The 25,980-nt window shown below is 46.4% G+C and overlaps 1 protein-coding gene across 12 annotated transcripts in view; it reads left to right on the plus strand.

Annotated features, from left to right (window-relative positions):
* NIN (ninein) overlaps positions 1-25,980 on the plus strand; it is a 131,231-nt gene that overhangs the window by 14,259 nt on the left and 90,992 nt on the right. For 10 of the 12 annotated variants that reach the window (XM_061612555.1, XM_061612560.1, XM_061612559.1 and 7 more), the window contains exons 2-3: positions 8,455-8,661; positions 24,630-24,711. In XM_061612555.1, the coding sequence (XP_061468539.1) occupies positions 8,476-8,661; positions 24,630-24,711 (268 nt within the window). In that variant the 5' untranslated portion in view covers positions 8,455-8,475. Of the gene's footprint in view, positions 1-8,454; positions 8,662-21,736; positions 21,763-24,629; positions 24,712-25,980 lie in introns of those variants that run through there. The other 2 variants (XM_061612563.1, XM_061612566.1) reach the window with 2 other exon arrangements.

Below are 25,980 nucleotides of genomic sequence, written 5' to 3' on the forward strand. Positions count from 1 at the left end.
TCAGAAGAGGGCAACCAGAATGATCAAGGGGATGGAGCGACTCCCTTACGAGGAAAGGTTGCAGCATTTGGGGCTTTTTAGTTTAGAGAAAAGGCGGGTCAGAGGAGACATGATAGAAGTGTATAAAATTATGCATGGCATTGAGAAAGTGGATAGAGAAAAGTTCTCCCTCTCTCATAATACTAGAACTCGTGGACATTCAAAGAAGCTGAATGTTGGAAGATTCAGGACAGACAAAAGGAAGTACTTCTTTACTCAGCGCATAGTTAAACTATGGAATTTGCTCCCACAGGATGCAGTAATGGCCACCAGCTTGGATGGCTTTAAAAGAAGATTAGACAAATTCATGGAGGACAGGGCTATCAATGGCTACTAGCTGTGATGGCTGTGCTCTGCCAGCCTAGTCAGAGGCAGCATGCTTCTGAAAACCAGTTGCTGGAAGCCTCAGGAGGGGAGAGTGTTCTTGCACTCGGGTCCTGCTTGCGGGCTTCCCCCAGGCACCTGTTTGGCCACTGTGGGAACAGGATGCTGGACTAGATGGGCCACTGGCCTGATCCAGCAGGCTCTTATGTTCTTATGTTCTTATTTATTTTATTTATTTAATTGCATTTTTAAACCGCCCTATAGCAACAAGCTCTCAGGGCGGTGTACAACAAGATAAAACCAGATTTTAAAATACGAACAAGTGTGGATTACACTATACAATTATAAAACATATTTAAGAACAAAATTAGAATAAAAATAAAATAAAAATTACAATTACAATTTAAAATTAAAATTAAAAATTAAGCTTAAAATGCCTGGGCAAAGAGGTAGGTTTTTACCTGGCGCCAAAAGGATAATAAAGAAGGTGCCAGGCGTATCTCATCTGGGAGGGCATTCCATAATTCGGGGGCCACCACTGAAAAGGCCCTAGATCACCTTTGGAGGCCCTGTTATATGTTCCACCAGCAAGACAGGTTAGGTTGGTGGGAACTGTTGATAGGGACTTTTTTGTGGTAACCCCTCAACTCTTTCTCCAGGGAGATTAGTCTGGCTTCACCTTTGTTTAGGTGAGCTATTGAAACCTTTTAGTTCTGTGTGAATTTTGGCTAATTATAAAGTGTATTCCACTCTCTGTTTTTGAAGATGATTTCTCCCCCCCCCCTTAATCTGTCAGTATATAGTGTTAAAGCTTTTAAATTGTAAGTCACCTTGGGGGTCCTCTATAAAATTAATAAATATTCTCCAGTCTGGGGTTCCTGGGTTGAGTTGCTGGGACTTGGGATGGGACTTTAAGCTGGGGAAAGGCTTCCTTTTTTGCTTAGGCGAGGCCAGAAGGCCTGGGTTCAAGTATATTATACCTGTTCTTGTACTCCAGAGGCTTCATATTGGTATTACTTATCAGTGAATCTCTAGGTGTGGCTGAGAATGACTCCTGTTTGAAAGAGCTGCTGCCGGTCAGTGTAGTCCAATGCAGCTCTCCAGGGTTTCCGGCAGGGAGTCTTTCTCACTCAGCTGTACCTGGAGATGCCGGCGATTGAACCTGGGACCTTCTGCAGGCACAGCAGAGGCTCCACCGTTGAGCCACCACCCTTCCCCTGAAGGTCTGACTCAGTTTTGTTGTTGTTGTTTTGTGCCTTCAAGTCGATCACAACTTATGGCGACCCTATGAATCAGTGACCTCCAATAGCATCTGTCGTGAACCACCCTGTTCAGATCTTGTAAGTTCAGGTCTGTGGCTTCCTTTATGGAATCAATCCATCTCTTGTTTGGACTTCCTCTTTTTCTACTCCCTTCTGTTTTCCCCAGCATTATTGTCTTTTCTAGTGAATCATGTCTTCTCATGATGTGTCCAAAGTATGATAACCTCAGTTTCATCATTTCAGCTTCTAGTGATAGTTCTGGTTTAATTTGTTCTAACACCCAATTATTTGTCTTTTTCGCAGTCCATGGTATCCGCAAAGCTCTCTTCCAACACCACATTTCACATGAGTTGCTTTTCCTCTTATCCCCCCTTGCCCTGTAGAACTTCCGGCCCCTAGTGAAGACCTCTTTTTATTTCGTAGGAGCCCAGGAAGGTCGGGAGCTGCCTTGTCCCTGAGTCAGACCGTACCTTGATCTGGCTCGGAGTTATCTCTGCTGACTGCCATTAGTTCTCCATGGCTTTAGGCAGGGAGTCTTTGCAAGGCCTACCTGGGATTTCCAGGGATTGAACTTGGGGCTTTCTGCATGCAAAGCAGATGCTCTTCCAGCAGGCATTTAAAGTGTTTTCTGATTTTTATGGTTAATTTTACATGGTTTCTTCTCTTTCTTGTATATGAAGAACATAAGTGCTGTCTGGATCAGGCCAAAGGGGCCCAGCTAGTCCAGCATCCTATTCTCACAGTGGCCAGCTAGATCCCTCTTACGGAGAGCCCCAAAGCAGGACCCGAGTGCGAGAGCCGTCTCCCCTCCTGCGATTTCCAGCAACTGGTATTCAGAAGCATGCTGCCTCCCATGGTGAGGCAGAGCATAGCCATTGTGGCTAGCAGCCAATTATAGCCTTATCAAGTTGGTGGCCACCATTGCCTCCTGTGGGAGCAAGCTCCATAGCTTAACTGTCAAGGCCAGCCCCAGGAATGATTGGGCCCTTGGGCACCAGCCTGCCCTGGACCTGCGGCTAGTGCCTGCCTGCCCCACCTACCTCTCCTGTTGCTTCATGGGAATGCCCTGTGTGTGATGCGCACGTGGCTGCCATCAACCAAGATGGCGATAGGGGCTTCTCTAAGAGGCTGATGCCCCTGCCGCCATCTTGATTGATGTGCTACACTACACGCGCACATGCCTGCCATCAACCAAGATGGTGGCAGGGGCGTTAGCCCCTTAGAGAAGCCTCTGCCGCCATCTTGGTTGATGGTAGGTATGCGCGCGCAGCATGCACAGCATTCATAGCAACAGGAGAGGTAGATGGGGCGTGTGGATGGGCGTCACGGGCCTGCACAATCTGTAGGGGGGGCTGGGAGCTCCCTCTCTGCAATCTGTGGCAGGGTCAGGAGTTGATTACCTAGAGAGGTAGTGGGCTCTCCGACACTGGAGGCATTCAAGAGGCAGCTGGACAGCCACCTGTCGGGAATGCTTTGGTTTGGATTCCTGCATTGAGCAGGGGGTTCGACTTGAGGACTTGATGGCCTTATAGGCCCCTTCCAACTCTACTATTCTTTGATTCTATGATGCTGCTGCGGATTGTGAAACAGGAGCGCTACTCTCCCACCCTACGGAGTGGCCCTTCAGGGGCCCTTCTGGGCCGCAGGAGCCCTTGGCCAGGGCCCAACTTGGCTGTCCTCTGGCCCTGGCCCTGTTACTTCTCAAGATGTCTTCCATCCAGGTGCTGACCAGACCCAAACCAGCTTAGCATTGGCAAGGTGGCTGCATTATGTACCATCACACCATACACTGATGAGGGCAGTGAGAACACACGGGGGCTGCCATGTGCTGGCCTCCCATTGAACCCAGAGGAGTGAAGAGAGGTAGGTAGGCTCCGGTAGTTTTGAGGTGGGGCTGCTAGTGCTTGTGAGGGCCAAGTTGCAGGGCCAAGTTAGAGGCTACAGGGAACCAGAGCTGAATTTGATATAACATCGACCCCTTTGTGCAGTGACTCTTGCAACGAGCCCTGGGAGCTCCTTCATATTAATTAATTAGTTAGTTAGTTAGTTATCTAAAGCATTTATACCTTACCCTTGAGGCAAAAAGGCTCCCAGAGTGGCTGACAAAAGTCAGTTGTAGGACAGCCGTTGTCCTCAGACTTACTTACAATCTTAAAAAGACAAGACACACGAGGAAAAAGGGATGGGAGGGAGAAGGAAAAAAGCTAGCTCAGGCACTAGTGCTGTTTTTGTGACACAGTGAGATAGTTCAGGCTGTGCAGATTCTGGCTGTCTGGGATAGCAACCCCTCCCCAGAAAAATCTGCCCCCTGTCAGATCTGAGAGCAGAGGAAGGAACAATCTCTGGGCCAGGCAGACAGGGCTGCTCCTGCCATACATTTATTTCCTCAGAGAACCAACAACATGGAAATAGGAGGAAAAGGGGGCTCAGACAGCCGACCTCTTCTTATGGTCACGTGTTCTTAGATTATTCGCTTCTTCTGGTTTTTCAAAACTCCACACTTCTGATCCAATAAGAGAAAAGGACCCTGCTGCTTTGTGGAAAGGTTACCTGTGGATAATCTATCCTGACTCGATTTTTCCACAAAGGATGTGCTGCTGGAAATATTTCAAGAAAAGGTGCAAACGCCTAGGTCTGTTCTCTTAAAAACATTGGTCCTTTCCTCAAAGCGCTCAGGGCTTGTTTCTTCTTGTAAGGTTGTTTTCCTTCTTCGTAACCCGCTAGACCAGCATTACCTCAAGCTCCTGGGGAATCGGTGGGGGCTCAGGGGAGAGCTTTCCTCCCACCTCGCCTCAGCCACGTGTCGGTCGTGAAACGAAATGGAGCCTCTCCTTGATGAATGGTGCTGGAGGCGGCAGAAGCAACGGCATTGTTTACGGCAACGTTCCCAAGCGACCTGTGTGTTTGCTGAGCAAGGTGACAGCAGGCCTGCACTACGCTAATTTTTGCTGCTGTTGTTGTTATGTGCCTTCAAGTCGACTACGACTTATGGTGACCCTATGAATCAGCAACCTCCAAGAGCATCTGTCATGAGCCACCCTGTTCAGATCTTGTAAATTCAGGTCTGTGGCTTCCTTTATGGAATAAAATCCATCTCTTGTTTGGCCTTCCTCTTTTTCTACTCCCTGCTGTTTTTCCTAGCATTATTATCTTTGCTAATGAATCCTGTCTTCTCATGATGTGTCCAAAGTATGAGAACCTCAGTTTCATCATTTTAGCTTCTAGTGACAGTTCTGGTTTAATTTGTTCTAACACCCAATTATTTGTCTTTTTTGCAGTCCATGGTATGTGCAAAGCTCTCCTCCAACACCACATTTCAAAGGAGTTGATTTTTCTCTTACCCGCTTTTTTCATTGTCCAACTTTCACATCCATACATAGAGATTGGGAATATCATGGTCTGAATGATCCTGACTTTAGTGTTCAGTGATGCATCTTTGCATTTGAGGACCTTTTCTAGTTCTCTCACAGCTGCCCTCCCCAGTCCTAGCCGTCTGATTTCTTGACTAATGTCTCCATTTTTGTTAAGGACTGTGCCAAGGTATTGATAATCCTTGACAAGTTCAATGTCCTCATTGTCAACTTTAAAGTTACATAAATCTTCTGTTGTCAGTACTTTAGTCTTTTTGACTTTCAGCTGTAGTCATGCTTTTGTGCTTTCCTCTTTAACTTTCATCAGCATTCATTTCAAACCATTACTGGTTAGGCGGTTGACATAGGAGTCCAGTTGCACAAGGATGATTTGGCATGCTGGTCCTCTTGCCTTCCAAGCAACTGAGGAGGATGATAACCTTTATGGCTCCGCTGTCAGAGTCAGTATGCTTCTGAATGCTACTTGCTGGGAGTCACAAGTGAGGAGAGTGCTGTTGCTCTTGGATCTTCCTAGTGGGCTTCCCAGGTGAGGCACCTGGCTGGCCACCGTGACAACAGGACACTGCACTAGATGGGCCACTGGCCTGATTCAGCAAGCTTTTCTTATTTATTTATTTATTTTGTTTATATCCTGCCCTTCTTATGTTCATAAGCATCACTTAAATTTTCAGGGCTTGCCTATCCCTCTGGCACCATGGTGGGGGGCTGTCCTAGAGAAAAGGGTCTTGGTCCTGTGCCCTGGTGACCAACTGGTCACACAGGAATCTTCCATGGTGGGGTACCTGCTGGATCATAAGAATCCTCATCCAGAATCCTCAATTATTGTAAACTGCCCAGAGAGCTTTGGCTATGGGGCGGTATACAAATGAAATAAACAAATAAATAAACAAACAAAACAATGGCAAAAACCATGCTTGCAGGAAGCCCTTAAGCGGAGCAGGAAGGCAGCAAACCCCGCCCCATTGTTTGCCTCGAGCACCTGGTTTCCAGAGGTAGACTGCATGAATACACAGAGGCTTATCACCCACCCCAAGGATCTGGTAAACGCTGAACATTGAGGTTCCTTTTTGCCATCATATGAAATAGCCTTTGACAAACCTCTCCTTGATTTCACACCCGTCTCATGGCCATCTGAGCTAGTGTTCATTGCTGCATCTTGTGACTGTAAATTCCACATGTTAATCATATGGTGTGCAAATGACTTTCTTTTTGCAATTTCCTACCAACCCGTTTCAAGGGATGACCCTGAGCTCTCATATTATGAGGGAGGGAGAAGACCTTCTCACCATCTATTGTGGATCTTAGTATCCTGAGACTTTCATGGTAAAACAAGTTCCTAGCTCTCATGACTGCAGACATTGTTGCGTTGTGTGTAATTGTGTGCTTATTTTTGTTTAAAGCAACACCACAGCAGCAGAGTAACAGCAGATGTTGAAATGCGAGTGTGCCAGCATGTGCGTGCGTTTACCTAAGAAAGCAGGCTTTTACACTGCATCAGCATCACTGAGACTGGAGACTTAGTAAAATAAGAAAAGCTACTTTATTTATAGAAATACACTGTAGATAGAAAAGCAAACCTAGTTCTAACGAACTAAGTTGGAGGCATAATGCCCAGGTGTAGGAGTTAGCCTCATGGCTTGGAGAGAGCAGAGACAAAGGGATGTCTCCTCTCTCCCGGACAGTCGGAGAACAAAAGAAGTGGAAAGGGCGGAAGGAGGAGGGGCAGGTAAGCTTCCCTAAAGACCTCACAGTCTAGCAACAAAAGGAAGTCAGTCAGAGCATCACAGGTAAAAGGTAAACAAGCCTATCCATCTGGAGGACCCTCACTCTATCTCCCTTCTGGAACATAAACAAAAGAGCAAAACAGGAGTTGCTCTTGCCCCACTTCCAACAGACATGTTTTTAAAAAGCATTCTGGGAGGCCTGATGAAAAGGCGGTGGTGTTCCACTTTCCTTCCTTAGCTTCATTAAGTTGCATGCCGATACTGAGTACTGTTTTAAACGCATCCATCAAATCATTGTATCCTTTGTTGGATATGGGATATTGGATGTAGGATATCGAACAAAATGTGGCCTTTTTGAGTATCTCAACATCTGTGTGCAAGGCAGACGCTGTAACACTCAGCTGCAGCCCTTTCCCATGAATAGAGATAGGGGAGGGAGCGTGTACAGACTGAAAGAGGGAGAGGACTTGGGGTGAGATGAGAGTTTTTTTTACAAGGCGGTGTGTTATTTACTGTCCTGGAGTTTAGTTTTGGTCTGGAAGCTGCCAGGGCTTTTATTTTTTCATAGAGTCATTTCAGGTTTTGCTGTTGGCAATTTAAGATAATTCTTTACGGAGCTGAAGTGTTTGATGAACTGTCCTGTTTGCCAGAGGAGGTCAACTTTTCTGCAGTTCAGATAAGCTGGGATAGCACAGCAGGGAGGAGAGCCTGGCTGGGTGTCCAGAGTCTGTGAGTTCAAATCCCTGCTTGTGTCTCCTGGGTGTCAAGGGCCAGCTAAAGATCACCCCCACAGGGAGTGGTTCAGAGGTTACGTGCCCTGCCACCTGTGCAGCCATGGGCAAGCTGCATAGTCCCAAGGAGCCCAATTGCCCCCCAGCTGGCAGTTGCAGACAAGGAAGGGCTGGCTTGTGCAGCTGTGGCAAGCTGAGCCAGCTGGGGAGGACTAGCCTCAGAGGGAGGCAGTGGGAAACCACCTCTGAATACCGCTTACCATGAAATCCCTACTCGGGATTGACTTGAAGGCAAGCCATTTCCATTTTGGCAAGAGAGTGAGGCAAACTCAAACCGAGGAGTGGTGCAATATCTGATGCATTTGAATGATTATGCATTTGTTTTTACCATCTGTCTACAGATATTTAAAAATGCATGGGCAACTTGGGAAGGGCTGTAGCTGAGTGGTAGAACATCTGTCTTGCAAGCAGAAGGTCCCTGCTTCAACCCCTTGCAGCATGTGTGAGTAGAGCTGGGAGAGACCTCTGCCTCAAACTCTGGACCGTTAGTCTTTTTAAAGTGCCACAGGAGGCAATGAGACAGTTCAGCTATAACACCAATCTGCAGTTTGTAGAGAAGCTCTAGGAGTGGTTGCCAAACCAGGATCTAAAACCACAGATTGGAGCTGGTTTACAAACCACAGTTTAGGCAACCTGTGGTTTGGTGCTGCGTCCAAAACTGACAGATCATGGTTGCCCTTGGAGGCCGCTGTTTAGGGTAGTTTACCGGAATTCCTGAGTGAAGTGGGGAGGAGAGACAGCAGAAACCATTGCTTGCTTGTTCATCTTGAGAGTGTAAACTACGGTTAGTGTAAAAAAACCATGGTTTGATGTTAAGTCTCAACCAACTCTTTGTTGCTTTTGCTGCAAGAGACAAACGCATCTGCTACCTCCCTGGAATTCATGCAGGAGTAAATAACTCTGCCTTCTTTGTGGTTTTCTTCCCTTCTTGCCTCTTCTGCAGTGGTGCACGGTAGGCTATGGGATGGACGAAGCTGAGCAGGACCAGTCTGAAGCCCGTCTCAAAGAGCTCTTTGACAGCTTTGACGTCACTGGCACTGGCTCTCTGGGGCACGAGGAGCTGACCGAACTCTGCCGCGTCTTGCACCTGGAGGAAGTCGCTCCGGGAGCACTTCAGCAGACCTTTCTGCAGGGCGATCTCCTGAGCCGGGTAAGAGCAATGTGTTACATTCAGCAGTGATCCTGCGTCTGTCTGAGGCAACTAGGTTGGGTGGGGCTTCCCTCCAGGACTGAGAGAACTTCCCGAGGAAAAGGGAACCGTGGAGAGAGCTGAAGGAAAGGGTAGCACGCTGGAGGAGGTTGAGGGAGAAGAACCCAGACAGGAAGAGAGAGAGAGAATGTTGGACTCCAATTCCCATCAACCTTAGCCAGCTCAGTTAGTGGGCAGGGATGGTGGGAGTTGTAGTCCAACAACATCTGGAGGGCACCGGGTTGGCTATTCCTGGCCTAGCCTCTCATGAAAAGGAATGCCTTGGTTAGACAGGGCAGCATGTCTTTGAAGATAACTGCTGCATTGATATCCGACCTTTCTCCTGTCGTGGAACTCAAGGCCGCGTTGGTGGGGTTCCCAAGCCAGACGGTCTCCCATCCCGGCATTGACCAGACCTGCTTAGCTTCAGCAAGGCGGCTGTATCATGTGCCTTTAAGACAACACCGTTAGGTGCACTACTGCCCATCTGCATAGGTCCTTGAAATCTATGTTGCTTCCATAAGCTCTCTTATACACAGACACCTCGTTCATCATAATGATGGGCATTTTTCTTTTTTTTGCTATCTTTAGAAGGAAGCCAGCATAAACCTGATTCAGTTTAACTTATAGCGAGAATTTGCATTATTACATGTCCCACAATATCACATTTATTTGATATTGCATTGTTACGTGTCCCACAATATCACATGCGAGAGTTTCTCTACTAATATTCCTTTGGCTCACTATACAATTGCAAACTATGACAATTCCAAGCCACTTATTCCCCCCCCCCAATTACGTCTGCAGTACCCCCACTTCCCCCAGAATCCTTTCCTTCCTTTGGAATTCATTTGAATCTAGCCTCTGCCTGTGACACTGAGCTTTACAGCTTGACATGGAGAAAATCTTTTTGCCTGAAGGCCAGGGAGGGAAGTGTCAGAACCCTGCTACCTCTCCCGAGGGAAAGATCCTGTACCTTGAAGGGCGTGTGGACTTGCCTTGTGCAGAGCAAAAAGACCCTGGTGGAAAATAACAAGCAGTCTGAAACAGCAGAGCGCCTTTATGGTGCCAATAAGGACACTCGCTCACGGAAACCTTCCTCCTCAAATTGGGCATTCAAGACTTCTCTGCATAGCATCAAACAGACTTGCCAGCCAGAGGTTCAGTTGGCCTCTGACTACTCTATGGGGAAATGAGGCAAACTCACGGTGCATGCACAATTTCTCCGATTATTGTGGTAGCCCTTTTTTTTTTCATTTACTGTTGTCCTTTGACTTCGTCTGGTGAAATAATCAACTATTGCTTCTGGGCTTGTTAGCTATAGCAGCAGAGCCATGGGGGACATCATCTGTGTATATGGGTGAAAAAGTTCTTAACATGGTTTCCCTTACCTCTGTCTCTCTCTCTCTTCCCCCCACCCCACTTCCAAAGCCATACAGCATCTCAGCTGTATAGGGAAGGGCTGTAGCAGAGGGGCAGAGCACCTGCTTTGAACCCATAGAATCATAGAAGAGTAGAGTTGGAAGGGGCCTATAAGGCCATCAAGTCCAACCCCCTGCTCAATGCAGGAATCCAAATCAAAGCATTCCTGACAGATGGCTGTCCAGCTGCCTCTTGAATGCCTCCAGTGTCAGAGGTAATTGGTTCCATTGTCGTATGGCTCTAACAGTCAGGAAGTTTTCCCTGATGTCCAGTCGAAATCTGGCTTCCTGCAACTTAAGCCCATTATTCCGTGTCCTGCACTCTGGGATGATCGAGAAGAGATTGCGGCCCTCCTCTATGTGACAACTTTTCATGTACTTGAAGAGTGCTATCATATCTCCCCTCAGTCTTCTCCAGGCTAAACATGCCCAGTTCTTTCAGTCTCTCCTCATAGGGCTTTGTTTCCAGTCCACTGAGCATCCTTGTTGCCCTCCTCTGAACCTGTTCCAGTTTGTCGGCATCCTTCTTGAAGTGCAGAGACCAGAACTGGACGCAGTATTCAAGATGAGGCCTAACCAGTGCTGAATAGAGGGGAACTAATACATCACACGATTGGAAGATTCTAGGTTCAGTCCCTGATATTGCAAGTTTCCGACCTGAATCCCCAGGGAGCTGCTGGCAGTCATTGTTGGCAATAGTGAGTTAGTATACAAAAACAGCCTAACAGTGCAATCCTAGCCATATCCACTCAGAAGGAAGTCCTGCTTAATTCAGTGGGGTTTACTCCCCAGTAAGTGAGGTTAGGACTGCTTGAATTCCCTTTTTTCTCTTTTATAAGCTCAACATCATCTGCGTCTATCAATTTTTAAAAATCATGAGTAGAGTTCTCTGTAGGTTGTGAAACACCAGCTGAGCTTCACATCAAAAGCACTTTGGAAAGGACATTAAAAATGTAACTTGTGGAAGATTTCAAGTTTCTTTTGCCTGTCTTGGCTTTTCCCTGTCACAGCACCTGACATTATAATCCAGTGTGTGTGGTCTGCATCTGACAGTCCTTCTGGGCCAAATCTGGCCTGCAGATAGTTGTTTACTCACTGATCGTAGCACACTGTTGTCTGGACAGTGTCAGCTGATCTGTGGGTCATGTGGCCTGTCTAGACCACCAGAAGGCTGTCTAGTCCATAATCTACCACAGGGGTTCCCAAACCTTTTCCCCCACAGACCTCTTGAAAATTGCTAGTGCTTTTGGTAGACCACTTACTGATTTTTCTGCCAGTTGTAGCAACTGTAATTTGCATTCCTTAGAATTAGGTTGTAATACAATAAAAATGCAATATAAGAAATAAAAGAAGTAAATTAAAAATGCAATTAAAATCCGTGTGATTATTTAATGTGGACATGCCTCAAACCACCTGGATAAAGTTTGTGGACCACAGTTTGGGAACGTCTGATCTACCTCTCTACAGGAAGCCCATTTTATAATTCTAGTTTTCTTTGCCCATGCAGTAGGCAGCGTTGCCTGAGCTGTATAGATTTTTCCAAAATTGGTTACAAAATAGTTAAGGGATCTCTGGCATTACCAAGATGTTCAATTCCTGCCTTCTTTGCCAGTTTTAGAACTGGGTAGGACTGGTCAGGGCAGCTGTGAGAGAACTAGAAAAGGTCCTCAAATGCAAAGATGCATCACTGAACACTAAAGTCAGGATCATTCAGACCATGATATTCCCAATCTCTATGTATGGATGTGAAAGTTGGACAATGAAAACACGGATAAGAGAAAAATCAATTCATTTGAAATGTAGTGTCGGAGGTGAGCTTTGCGCATACCATGGAGTACGAAAAAGACAAATAACTGGGTGTTAGAACAAATTAAACTAGAACTATCACTAGAAGCTAAAATGATGAAACTGAGGTTATCATACTTTGGACACATAATGAGAAGACAGGATTCACTCGAAAAGACCATAATGCTGGGAAAAACAGCAGGGAGTAGAAAAAGAGGAAGGCCAAACAAGGGATGGATTGATTCTATAAAGGAAGCCACAGACCTGAATTTACAAGATCTGAACAGGGTGGTTCATGACAGATGCTCTTGGAGGTCACTGATTCATAGGGTCACCATAAGTCGTAGTCGACTTGGAGGCACATAACAATCACTAGAAGCTAAAATGATGAAACTGAGGTTATCCTACTTTGGACACATAATGAGAAGACAGGATTCACTAGAAAAGACAATAATGCTGGGAAAAACAGCAGGGAGTAGAAAAAGAGGAAGGCCAAACAAGAGATGGATTGATTCTATAAAGGAAGCCACAGACCTGAATTTACAAGATCTGAACAGGATGGTTCATGACAGATGCTCTTGGAGGTCACGGATTCATAGGGTCGCCATAAGTCGTAGTCGACTTGAAGGCACATAAAAACAACGAAGGCGCCTATAAGCCTGGAAGGAGCCTGCAGCACCTCTTCACAAATTACAGTTTTCCTTTGTGGATATCAAGGGGGAATATATTATTATTATTATTATTTATTATTAAATTTTTATCCTACCTTCCCCCAAGGAGCGCAAGGTGGTATACAAACATGGGTCTCGCCCCTCACAATGTTATCCTCACAACTACCCTGTGAGGTAGTTAGGCTGAGAGAGAAGAGACTGGCCCAAGGTCACTTCATGGCTGAGAGGGGATTTGGACCCTGGTCTCCCAGGTCCCAGTCTTAACAGTCTAACCAGTACACCATCATATGTGGGGGGAAAGGCACAAGTGTAGAAACAGGAACCTGCCTTGTACTGGTTCATCTAGCTCAGTTCTGTCTACACTGACTGGAAGAAGCTCCCTTCCCAGTGGGGGACTCTCCCAGCCCTCCCTAGAGATGCTGGAGATTGAACCTGAGATCTTCTCCATGCAAAGTAGATGCTCTGCCAGGACCCTGGAGCCTAGTTTCCCAAATAAGTTTCTGGTGAGTCCTCCTTCAAACTGACCACATCCATGGCTGCTTTTTACACAGTGTGGTTCAGCTCCTGTTCTGGTAATCGATGGAAGTTTGCACATCAGTTGTGCCCCTGAAGACTGGCCCAGAATCTTGTGCCTTTCTAAGCAGTGGATCCCAACAGCAAAATGTAGATGTGACATTAAAACTGTGACGTTTGCTTCTCTACCTCTCTTTCTCTCTCTCCGAACTTGATTTAAACTTGCTGCTCCTAATCTTCCTTTTGAGTGCCGGTCACGGTAAAATTGCTTCATGTGATGCAAGCCCTGGCCATCTGTTTTGGCTGCAGCTGCTGTTTCAAGACTGTGGTTAAGATCCCAAAAGAGAAACTGTCTCTTTTTCTCCTCCCGGCTTCCCCCCATCTCCAAAATGCAAGTCCTTCTGCACCCTCATCCTCTTTCATTTCTCCTTGTCAACACTACTTGGAAAAGTTTTAGTCCAGTTGTGTAATAAACGGTGACTTGGCAAAATGGGGGCGGGCGAGTGGGGGTGGGGAAATGAGCCAACCTGCCTCTAAGGCTTCCGCAGAGCCTCCTTCAAGAACAATGTCTGTTTTGTTGAACACAAACAGTATGCACAGATCTGGCCATTCTCATGGATGTAAAGTTATCAACATGTTAGATTTCCCTCGCTGAATAGCAGGGAGATACATGCAGGATTCTTGTTTGATTCCTTGCTTCGGTGATTGGTTTAGTAAGTCTCTTCTTGTTGATTAAAATACTCCTGCAAATGAAAGAGGGTCAGGGCTCAATAGCAGAGCTCATGCCTTGCATTCAGAAGGGCCGACATGCAATCCTTGCCATTCTTCATTAAAACAAAAAAAAGGAGTTGTGTTGGGCAAGACCTTTGATAAAAGCCTTGGAAAGTGGCTGCCGGTCAGAGTTGACAGTCTGGGCTTGATGGGCCAAAGGCCTGTATGTGTCCGATCTCGATTCAAGGTGCTGGTTTTAACCTATAAAGCCTTACATGGCTTAGGACCACAATACCTGATGGAATGCCTCTCCCGACACAAACCCACCCATACACTACGCTCAACATCCAAGGCCCTCCTCCGGATGCCTACTCCAAGGGAAGCTCGTAGGATGGCAACAAGGGAGAGGGCCTTCTCAGTGGTGGCCCCCAAATTATGGAATGATGTTTTTGACAAGGTGTGCCTTGTTGGCGCGTGTGCGTTGATACGGTCCAGAGAAGCGACTCTGGAGCTGTGCAGAACCAGAAATAATCCAGGCCAAGCAAAGTTCTTTGTAAGAGTCTTTTACTGACAATAAGTTTCAAACGCAGTCCTCTCTCCATACAACTTTTCCCCCACACTAGAGCTTCTGCGAGAGCTGCTCTTATCAGAGCCGTTGCCCTTGCCAACCATCTGCTGGCCTTGACAACTTTGGCACTCACTGTTGCTCCAGTTAACCCGTTTTCTTCAGGTTTCCTTTTCTCTGCAAAACCTCTGTCTGTGAGTCACATAGATTGCTTTACTGGCCAACATGCCTGGCACCAACACTGTTAACTTCTCGGCACCGGGTCAAGACTTTCCTGTTCTCCCAGGCATTTTAGCATGTGTTTTTAAATTGCTTTTTAAAGATGTGTTTTTAAATTTGTATATTTGTTTTTAATGTTTTTGTTGTAAACCGCCCAGAGAGCTTCGGCTATGGGGCGGTATACAAATGCAATAAAGAAATAAAGAAATAAAGGCCTGACCCTGTATAAAGCATCATTGTATGTTTCATATGGCAGAGAGGATCAAAGATACCTAGCTTATGGGTGGAGGAAGGAAGAGTCCTGGCTTACAAAACCAGGAACCTGTGGCCTACCAGATAATGTTGGACTCCAAACTCCGCCACCCCCAGCCAGCATGGCCAGTGGTAGTTGTCTTCCAGTGACATTTGGAAGGCCACAGGCTCCTCACCCCTGCATAAATTAACTAAACCCCTGACTCAGGTTCATTTAAGGTTTGTCCACACAGGCGTGTACATCACCTGAAATCTTGCACCTGAATGTGTGAACTGCACTCCATTGAACTGACTCCCTGCTTTTGGGGATGATGTTGTTGGAAGAGGGGCAAGAGCAACTCCTGTTTGGGTTCTTTTGTGTATATTCCAGAAGGAAGGTGGAGTGAGGGTCCTCCAGTCTGCTAAGCTTGCCTGCTTTACCTGTGCTCTTCTCTACCTAACTTCCTTCCATTGTAAACTGATATGCTCAGGGAAGGTGACCTGCCCCTCCTTCCTTTGTTTCTTCTTCTGCTGTCAGAGGAGAGAGACATCATTTATTTAGTTATTATTTTATTTATATCCTGCCCTTCTTCCCAGCAGGAGCCCAGGGCGGCAAACAAAAGCACTAAAAACACTTTAAAACATCATAAAAACAGACATTAAAATACATTAAAACAAAACTTTAAAAAATTTTTTAAAAGCTTTGAAGACTTTTTAAATAAAAGCTAATTTTTTTTTTTTTAAAGGTTTAAAAGCATATTAAAAAGCAGTTCTGACATAGAAGCAGTCTGGGATAAGGTCTCTACTTGAAAGGCTTGTTGAAAGAGGAAGGTCTTCAATAGGTGCCAAAAAGATAACTGAGATGGCGCCTGTCTAATATTTAAGGGGAGGGAGTTCCACAGGCAAATGTTCCAAAGACATCTGTCTTTGCTCTCTCTCTTGAGCCATGAGGGCAAGACCAAAGTCTGGGCACTGTGCCTCCAACTTAGTTAGAACTAGGTATGCCTTTCCTATCTACTATGTATTTCTAGAAAGTACCTTTTCTTATTTTACTTCGTTTTAAGTCTCAGTGATCTAAATGCAGGGTAAAAGCCTGCTACTTAGGTAAATACACATACTGGCACACACACAGTTCACGCCGCTGAGGATCTCTGCATATATGTTGTACGAGGACTCTTACATTCTGGTCCTCAAGATACCATTGAAACATCTGAAGCTCGCTGTAACGACATTGCAGGGCACTTCCAAAATAAAATCGCATGCATCCATAGGGACCTAGACTCTGATGTTATGACAGATGAATCCATTGAAGTGTCCAGAACACGGTCTTGTCTTTCGTTATTGGATGAGTTTCAGTTGGTGCAGCTTGAGGAAGTGGACAAGGTGCTTGGAATGGTGCGGGCGACCACGTCTGCTCTAGATCCTTGTCCATCTTGGCTGGTCAAGGCTAGCAGGACTGGTACCACTGGCTGGGCCAAGGAAGTGATAAATGCCTCCTTGAGTGAGGGAGTAGTCCCTAGCAGCCTCAAGGAGGCAGTAGTGAGACCTCTTTTGAAGAAACCTTCCTTGGACCCAGATCACTTGAACAATTATAGACCGGTGGCAAATGTCCCCTTTTTGGGCAAGGTTCTGGAGCGGGTGGTTGCCAGTCAGCTCCAGGTGCTCTTGGATGAGACCGATTATCTGGATCCATTTCAATCCGGTTTTAGGCCTGGTTTTGGCACTGAAACAGCCTTGGTCGCCCTGTACGATGACCTTTGTCGGGAGAGGGACAGAGGGAGTGTGACTCTGTTGATTCTCCTTGATCTCTCAGCGGCGTTTGATACCATCTACCATGGTATCCTTCTGGGGAGACTCGCGGAGTTGGGAGTTGGAGGCACTGCTTGGCAGTGGTTCCGCTCCTACTTGGCGGATCGTCGCCAGAAGGTAGTACTTGGGGAACACTGCTCGACACCTTGGACTCTCCATTGTGGAGTCCCTCAAGGGTCGGTTTTGTCCCCCATGCTTTTTAACATCTACATACAGCCTCTGGGTGCTGTCATCAGGAGTTTTGGAGTGCGTTGCCACCAGTACGCTGATGACACGCAGCTCTATTTCTCCTTTTCATCTTCTGTAGTTGAGTCTGTGGATGTGCTGAATCATTGTCTGACCGCGATAATGGACTGGATGAGAGCTAATAAACTGAGACTCAATCCAGACAAGACCGAGACACTGTTGGTGAGTGCCTTCCCTGCTCAGATGGTGGATGTTTACCCTGTTCTAGATGGGGTTACACTCCCCTTGAAGGAACAGGTTCGTAGTCTGGGGGTTCTTTTCGATCCTTCCTTGTCTCTTGAGGCGCAAGTGGCCTCGGTGGCAAGGAATGCGTTCTACCACCTTCGGTTGGTAGCCCAGCTACGCCCCTATCTGGACAGGGATGACCTCACTTCAGTTGTTCATGCTTTGGTAACTTCTAGGCTGGATTACTGTAATGCGCTGTACATAGGGCTGCCCTTGAAGACAGTTCGGAAGCTTTAGCTAGTGCAAAACGCAGCAGCCAGACTGCTGACGAGGACCAGCCGGTCAGCGCATATAACACCTGTTCTGGCCCGTTTGCACTGGCTACCTATTTGTTTCCGAGCCAGATTCAAGGTGCTGGTTTTGACCTATAAAGCCTTACACGGCGTGGGACCGCAATATCTTGTGGAACGCCTCTCCCGCTATGAACCTACCCGGTCACTTCGCTCAGCATCTAAGGCCCTCCTCCGGGTACCAACCCATCGAGAAGCCCGGAGGACAGTTACTCGATCTAGGGCCTTTTCTGTAGTGGCCCCCGAACTGTGGAACAGCCTCCCCGAAGAAGTACGCCTGGCACCTACGCTCCTATCTTTCCGGTGCCAGGTTAAGACCTGGCTATGCTCCCAGGCATTTTAAGCGTTTATGTTATAATTTAAAAAAAAATAAATTTTCTTTTCTTTTGTTCCTGCTTGTGTTCATTGTTTGTAGGCTGATTTTATTGTGATTTTGTATTTTAACCTTTTGTACACCACCCAGAGAGCCATTCGCTATGGGCGGTTTATAAATGAAACAAACAAATAAATAAATAAATAAATGTATTTCCATAACAGATGTGATGCTAACTTTACATTCACACATGCTAGTTAGTGGTTGCCAGTTGATGGACACACGCACATGTGAATTGGTCCTTTTTCAAAAAAAGTGAGATAACCAAGGAACTCTACTAAAGTAGCCTGATGCCTAAAACCTCATGCTGTAAGAGGCCTGTTTGTTTCTGCAGTCCCACATTAGTTGGGTTTAGGGAAGTCCTTCTGTTCCAGTGGTGGATTGGATCCAAGATTTCCGTGGTCTATCTTACCCCTGTGGCCCATTGACATGGTCTCAGTATAAGAAGCAAGAGTACCAAAACTAATCTCTGTCCAGTGATTATGATACAGTGATAGTAATAACACTGGCCTACCTTGCAGACTTGTTTTGATGGTTAGCAAAATAAGATGTGTGAAGGGCTAGAAACGCCTAAAAGTGCTTTATGATCAAAGTGTACACACTGCATTTTTAAATATATAGTATTTTTATTAGCTATGACAGTTGGTTTTATTGTTGATTGGATTTTTGAAATGTTGGCGGTGCTTCGAGTGGTTTTTTGATTAAATGACACATAAATCTCAAAGTAGCTAAATCACATCTTGAACCAAGAGTACATGATTTCCTCTGTCAACTGTTGGCAGGTGTGCCACTGTGATATATTTCCAATAGCAAATGTGTTGGGGGTGGGAGGGGGTGTCTGGGCCAAGCAATCCTCCTCTTGTGATAATTGTAATGCACCGGGGCCTGGTTAATCTTCCTCTCCCTCCTCTGCCAGTCATACTCATTTAGCTTAAATGTCAAGGTATGTTTTTTAATCAGGGAAATTCTCTCCTTGCTGCAAACTCCCCCCTTTTTTGAAGAGCATTAGCATTTTGCAATATTTGTAGAATGAATGGCAGCAATTAATGTGCAAATGAGGGCATCCACATAAAGTTTCTTGGCTGAGCAGGTTTTCAAGGCTGCTTTTAATTGCTCCTTGTGATGCGCATTGAGGTCTCTATTGCTCAGTTGTAACAGCCAGATACGTTCAAAGGACTTGGGCTATATATGTGAGTGACATTACATTGATTAAAGGGTTGAAGCAGCATCCTCATAAGGAAAGGCTGGAGTATTTGGGGGCCTTTTTTGTTTTGTTTTTAGGGGGAAAGACATGATACCAAAGGAAAAAGGGTTTAGGGGGGAGAAGGAAAACTCAGCAAACACAGGTACTAGTTCTTAGTCTTGCAACAGCAAGCAGGAATGGAAGCAGCTCGAGGGGGGATGAGATAAATGTTGCAGGTGTCTCAGATGAGCTGACGGAGAGAGGCCCTGCCTTCCTCCCCCTCCCTCTGTCTGCTGATGCTTACAGGAAATAAATATAGGAAATGAACAGAGTAGTTCAAACTTCTCCAAAGAGTATTCAGAGGAGATTATAATCTGTGCCAGAGCTGAGCCCCCAAGCATGTTTGGAGTGCCAGGCTCAACCCTGGACTTTGTGAAATGTAGGTGAAGAAGAGAGTCTATCCTCCGAGGGCAATGTGCCTCAACTTTGGCTGTGAACGCACTAGTCGCCAGGTCAAAGCATTTCCATTAGCGACACCTGAAGGAGGGGGAATGGGTTGATCTGCCGATCAGCGAGCAAAGTCAAGGAAGCTCTTAGAGGCAAAAAGTCTTCCTTCAGAAAATGGAAGTCTTGTCTGAATGACAAAAATAAAAAGGAACACAAACTCTGGCAAAAGAAATGCAAGAAGACAATAAGGGAGGCTAAAAAAGAATTTGAGGAGCACATTGTTAAGAACATAAAAACCAACAACAAAAAATTCTATAAATACATTCAAAGCAGGAGACCATCTAGGGAGGCGATTGGACCCTTGGATGATAAGGGAGTCAAAGGTGTACTAAAGAACGATAAGGAGATTGCAGAGAAGCTAAATGAATTCTTTGCATCTGTCTTCACAGTGGAAGATATAGGGCAGATCCCTGAGGAACTGAGACAAATAGTGGTAACAAGAGAGGAAGTTCTAGGCTTAATGGACAATATAAAAACTGACAAATCACCGGGCCCGGATGGCATCCACCCGAGAGTTCTCAAAGAACTCAGATGTGAAATTGCTGATCTGCTAACTAAAATATGTAACTTGTCCCTCGGGTCCTCCTCCGTGCCTGAGGACTGGAAAGTGGCAAATGTAACGCCAATCTTCAAAAAGGGATCCAGAGGGGATCCCGGAAATTACAGGCCAGTTAGCTTAACTTCTGTCCCTGGAAAACTGGTAGAAAGTATTATTAAAGCTAGATTAACTAAGCACATAGAAGAACAAGCCTTGCTGAAGCAGAGCCGGCATGGCTTCTGCAAGGGAAAGTCCTCTCTCAGTAACCTATTAGAATTCTTTGAGAGTGTCAACAAGCATATAGATAGAGGTGATCCAGTGGACATAGTGTACTTAGACTTTCAAAAAGCTTTTGACAAGGTGCCTCACCAAAGACTTCTGAGGAAGCTTAGCAGTCATGGAATAAGAGGAGAGGTCGTCTTATGGATAAGGAATTGGTTGAGAAGCAGAAAGCAGAGAGTAGGAATAAGCGGACAGTTCTCCCAATGGAGGGCTGTAGAAAGTGGAGTCCCTCAAGGATCGGTATTGGGACCTGTACTTTTCAACTTGTTCATTAATGACCTAGAATTAGGGGTGAGCAGTGAAGTGGCCAAGTTTGCTGACGACACTAAATTGTTCAGGGTTGTTAAAACAAAAAGGGACTGCGAAGAGCTCCAAAAAGACCTCTCCAAACTGAGTGAATGGGCGGAAAAATGGCAAATGCAATTCAGTAAACAAGTGTAAAATTATGCATATTGGAGCAAAAAATCTGAATTTCACATATACGCTCATGGGGTCTGAACTGGCGGTAACTGACCAGGAGAGAGACCTCGGGGTTGTAGTGGACAGCACAATGAAAATGTTGACCCAGTGTGCGGCAGCTGTGAAAAAGGCAAATTCCATGCTAGCGATAATTAGGAAAGGTATTGAAAATAAAACAGCCGATACCATAATGCCGTTGTATAAATCTATGGTGCGGCCGCATTTGGAATACTGTGTACAGTTCTGGTCGCCTCATCTCAAAAAGGATATTCTAGAGTTGGAAAAGGTTCAGAAGAGGGCAACCAGAATGATCAAGGGGATGGAGCGACTCCCTTACGAGGAAAGGTTGCAGCATTTGGGGCTTTTTAGTTTAGAGAAAAGGCGGGTCAGAGGAGACATGATAGAAGTGTATAAAATTATGCATGGCATTGAGAAAGTGGATAGAGAAAAGTTCTTCTCCCTCTCTCATAATACTAGAACTCATGGACATTCAAAGAAGCTGAATGTTGGAAGATTCAGGACAGACAAAAGGAAGTACTTCTTTACTCAGCGCATAGTTAAACTATGGAATTTGCTCCCACAAGATGCAGTAATGGCCACCAGCTTGGATGGCTTTAAAAGAAGATTAGACAAATTCATGGAGGACAGGGCTATCAGTGGCTACCAGCCGTGATGGCTGTGCTCTGCCACCCTAGTCAGAGGCAGCATGCTTCTGAAAACCAGTTGCCGGAAGCCTCAGGGGGGGAGAGTGTTCTTGCACTCGGGTCCTGCTTGCGGGCTTCCCCCAGGCACCTGGTTGGCCACTGTGAGAACAGGATGCTGGACTAGATGGGCCACTGGCCTGATCCAGCAGGCTCTTCTTATGTTCTTATGTTCTTATGAATGTTTTTTAAAAATGTTCTCAGGCGCTCCCACCAGGTTTTACAGTACAAAGGGGCAGGGTTTGACTAGGTGGAGACGCGCTGGAACTGGCGGAACAGGGAGTGTCTCTTCCCTCAACTGGCCAGCTCCAGCCCATGCATCTAGTACTGGAGGTGAGACACTTCTGGAATGGGGTGGGTGTGTCTTCTAGGTGGGCTTCACCACCTTGGGCAAGTCTTTTTGTATAGAAATGAAGCTGTGGGTTTGTATTAGTGACTGTGGGGCATTGGAGCATGGATAGGCTGAAGCTGAGCCCAGGCAGCTTTCCTTTGGGACAAAATTGGGACATAAAGTTTGCTTTTATGATGTTTTAATGTTTTTAGTGCTTTTGTTTGCCTCCCTGGGCTCCTGCTGGGAGGAAGGGTGGGGGGATGATGATGATGATGATGATGATCATTGCATCGGCTGGATTCTGGATTTTCTGGTCAACAGCGGCAGGATATTTTCATTGTGTGTGGGGGGGTGCCATGCTGCCCGGTGAGAGGTGTTTGTTTGCTATGGGGCTATTTTCCATAGCACCCCCCCACACCTGGCACAGCAGCACTCAAGCTTTTAGCTGCCAGTGATATGCTAATACCGTCAATGTCAAACAAGCAAAGTGATTCATTCATGTGGAATAAACGTGCTAGGAACTTGCAGCTTGCCTGGGCAAAGTTTTTCCTCATTCTTTGAAGAATGAAGTGAGGCTCAGGAGGTGAGAAGCTCTTTGAACAGAACATTAAAAATGTAACTTGAGCAGGAGGATTTCAGGTTTCTTCAAAACTGCCTTGGTTTTCCTTGCTACAGCACTTAAAATTCTACTCCACAGGGCATGGTCTGCAACCGGTGGTCCTTCTGGGCCAAATCTGGCTTCCAATATGGTTTGGGAGTATGGTTTTTTTTAAAAAAAATAGTGGTAGATCAGGTAGAAGAGGGAGAGAAAATTGGCAGAAGCTGTCTTATACTGAATCAGACCATTCACCCATCTTTGTTCCTTCAGCTCTCCGAAGCTGATATAGCCACACCTCTGGAATAAGGGGGGCGGGGGGGGGGGAAGCATTGTTATATAAAGCACAATGAATGTGCATACAGAGTATGAGAGGGCAGATCCCTGCCCCGAGCAGCTTACAATTTAAAATTTGCAACAGGTCAAACAACAGAGGAAGGGGACGCAGAAACACACAGGGATTAATGTGCAGTTGTGATTCAGTTGTGTACATGCCTAGGCTTAGCTAGAGAACTCGAGGACTGAGCCAAAGGTGCCATGGAAGATGTGACTTCTGAGGGGGGATTTGAAGGATATAAGAGGGGTGGCATCGTGCAGGTATCCTAGACTGGGGGCAGCTCTAACTATCTGGGGCAGCAAGGGAGAAAAGGCAGAGAAATTTCAGGGGGCAAGGGCTAATTGCACATCACATAACACACGAGCTCATTTGTGCCCTGCCCATGATTTTGACCTCTTTGTTCTGTGTTATTTTGCACACTGGTTTTATTCCAGTTTTGCTGTTTCTGTTGTTCTGCTGCGTCTGCACTGGAGCTTGTGGAGTGTTGCAGCCTCCTGCTTTTTATTGCTCTAACTCAGGCGTCTCCAACGTGGCGCCTACAGGCACCAGTGTGCCCTCCAGCGCCTCCGATGGCACCCGTGAATATCCCACCTCCCCCCAAAAATCCTCAGTGCACAAGAGACTGTTTTATTTATTTATTTATTTCATTTCATTTTTAAACCGCCCATAGCGAGTAGCTCTCTGGGCGGTGAACAAAACAAGATTAAAATACAATATTACAATAAAATTACAATAAAATCAGCAACAAGTTAAACGAAAAACATTAAATGAAACACATTGAACATTAAAATGCCTGTTTGCCCTTCTGACTAGGTTCCTGTTTGTCCTGGCTCCTACAATGGACATGCCCCCATAAATATGCCATCATTTCATTGGATGCCACGATTGGACACCTTCCGTTCTGGAGAGTGGAGCAAAGTGTTTCACTCTCTGAGTGAGTGCCGTGGTGGCAGACTTGGGTGCCTTTTTCTTGATTGGTGGAGTGGATGACAGGAGGGGCATACCTGCTCTGTTTTGTGGCCCTATCTCTTTTGCTGCTCTTTCAGGTGTGGCAGCCATTTTGGGGTTTGCCACGCCCCTGCAGCAGCCATTTTGTGACTGGTGCCCACTGCACTTTCTCAATATGCCGGATGTGTCCTCTGGCCCCAAAAGGCTGGCAACCCCTGTTCTAATTGGTGGGAGTCCCTAGTTGTCCCAACTTCTTTTTGCTCCAACTTTATCTTCACCATTGGCTGGTGGGAATCACTGTGTGGGCAGGAAAGGGTTATTTCCTGTGGTGCAGAGGCACGTGCATTGACCTGATTAAAACAAACAGGCAAGTCATGTGAAGCAGAAAAAAGCCACCACTAGTGAACAATCTCCCTGTGTAATCGCTGGCATGTGCAAAGAGGTTCCGGATTGATTTCAGAGAAAGTACACCATAGCACTATATGAGACCACTGAGCAGCTACTCTGCTTGTAAAACAGAGTGGTACAACAGTGCCTTAGCAGGGAAAATCTGATCAGTGCAGCTGGCCCGGGTTTTAGTTGAACTTTCTTCAGTTTGGACTAAAACATGGAGCGGATTCCACTGCCCCGCTGACATGGAGCCACTGGCTGCCACTGTCCCCAGGAGACCTTTGCATGGCTCAGGGTGCTGGAGCTGGAGGAGCAGGTCACAGGCAGGGATGTATTGGGATATAGACCTGGGTGAGCAGGCAGCATGCTTCCAAATACCAGTTGCTGGAAACTGCAGGAAGGGAGAGTGACCTTATGCTCAGGTCCTGTTTGTAGGCTTCCCATGTAGGGATCTGGTTGGCTACTGTGAGAACAGGATGCTGGACTAGGCTTTGGGCCTGATCCAACTGTGGGGCTCTTGTTTTCCTGTGAGCGATGCACCACACAGGCTTGTTCAGTGTGTGCTGAAAACACTGTTTCTCTACCTTTGTTTTTTAAAGGTCCGCTTTGACCAGTTTAAAGAAGCACTCATCCTCCTCTTGTCCAGGACACTAACAAATGAAGAGTCCTTCCAAGAACCAGGTAAGCCAGATTTTGAATACGCTGGCAACCATGAGGGTAACAGCATATTTAGAAGAGCAATCTCTTGCCGCTAAACTAGCTGCCCAAGTTGATTCGCCCTGACCAGGGCTCACAATGAAAAGAATGTGCGTTGAGGGCTTTCTTCTTCGTCCTGCCCAGTTCCCAGGACTTACAGGTACATGTTCATGCTTGCAAAGAAAGCATTTTGAAACTGATTTGGTTAGTCATGCAAAACAAATACTTCTCCGCAGGGTAACTAAAGGAGGCTTTGCAGGCTGGAACCACTGAGGCACAAAGTGCAGCATTCCTGGGGATTCTGTTCCTCTCGTATTTTGCATCTAAGGTTCTCGCATCAAAAAAAGGGGGGGATTTGAAGGTTCTGCAACATTAATTAAGGAAGATGAAGCAAAGATGGGCACCCTGTCTGGCGAGGCTTGGGTGAGGGGTCCTACAGAACTCTTGGTGGGTGACATGTCGACCCACTGAGGTGGTGGCTATCTGATACTCTGGCTGGGGTTGGTTGCACTCCCCCTAAACCAGTGGGGGGCAGGGCAGGAATCTCTAGCCTGCAGTCCAAATTAGTCCCAGCAGGGATCCCAATTTGGACCTGAATGTCATTTTCCCCAAGCTGCACTCATCTGCCCTACAACTGATGTTCTACATAATGGCTGTGCTCTGCCACCCTAGTCAGAGGCAGCATGCTTCTGAAAACCAGTTGCCGGAAGCCTCAGGAGGGGAGAGTGTTCTTGCACTCGGGTCCTGCTTGCGGGCTTCCCCCAGGCACCTGGTTGGCCACTGTGAGAACAGGATGCTGGACTAGATGGGCCACTGGCCTGATCCAGCAGGCTCTTCATATGTTCTTATGTGTGAGGTGTGGGGCAGGTAAAGATGCAGCTCCCTGCTGAAAATAGATTTTGCAGGCATCTGATTGGCCCCTGCAAAGCCCTGTGCCTTTGCCTTTGGGGTTTGATTTCAAAGGGTGCAGGCAAAAGGAAACGCTTTCCCTGACATCATGCTGATTGACAGATGGGCAGCCTGCCTCTGGATACCTGTTGCTGGGTACCGTGAGCAGGAGAGTGCTCAGATGTGCTCAGACCCTGCTTATGGGTATCTTGGAGGCATCCCTGGGGGAAACAGGGATGCTGGACTAGATTGATATAGCCATAATGGCTACAGGCTACATCCCGGAACAGAGGTGGCAGAAAAATACCTTTTCATTGTTCCAGGCCTTTTAAGCTGTGTTTCATCGTTATGTGGCTTACCCTGATG

Source organism: Rhineura floridana, chromosome 2, assembly GCF_030035675.1.
Source record: "Rhineura floridana isolate rRhiFlo1 chromosome 2, rRhiFlo1.hap2, whole genome shotgun sequence".
Classification (NCBI taxonomy): Eukaryota; Metazoa; Chordata; class Lepidosauria; order Squamata; family Rhineuridae; genus Rhineura; species Rhineura floridana.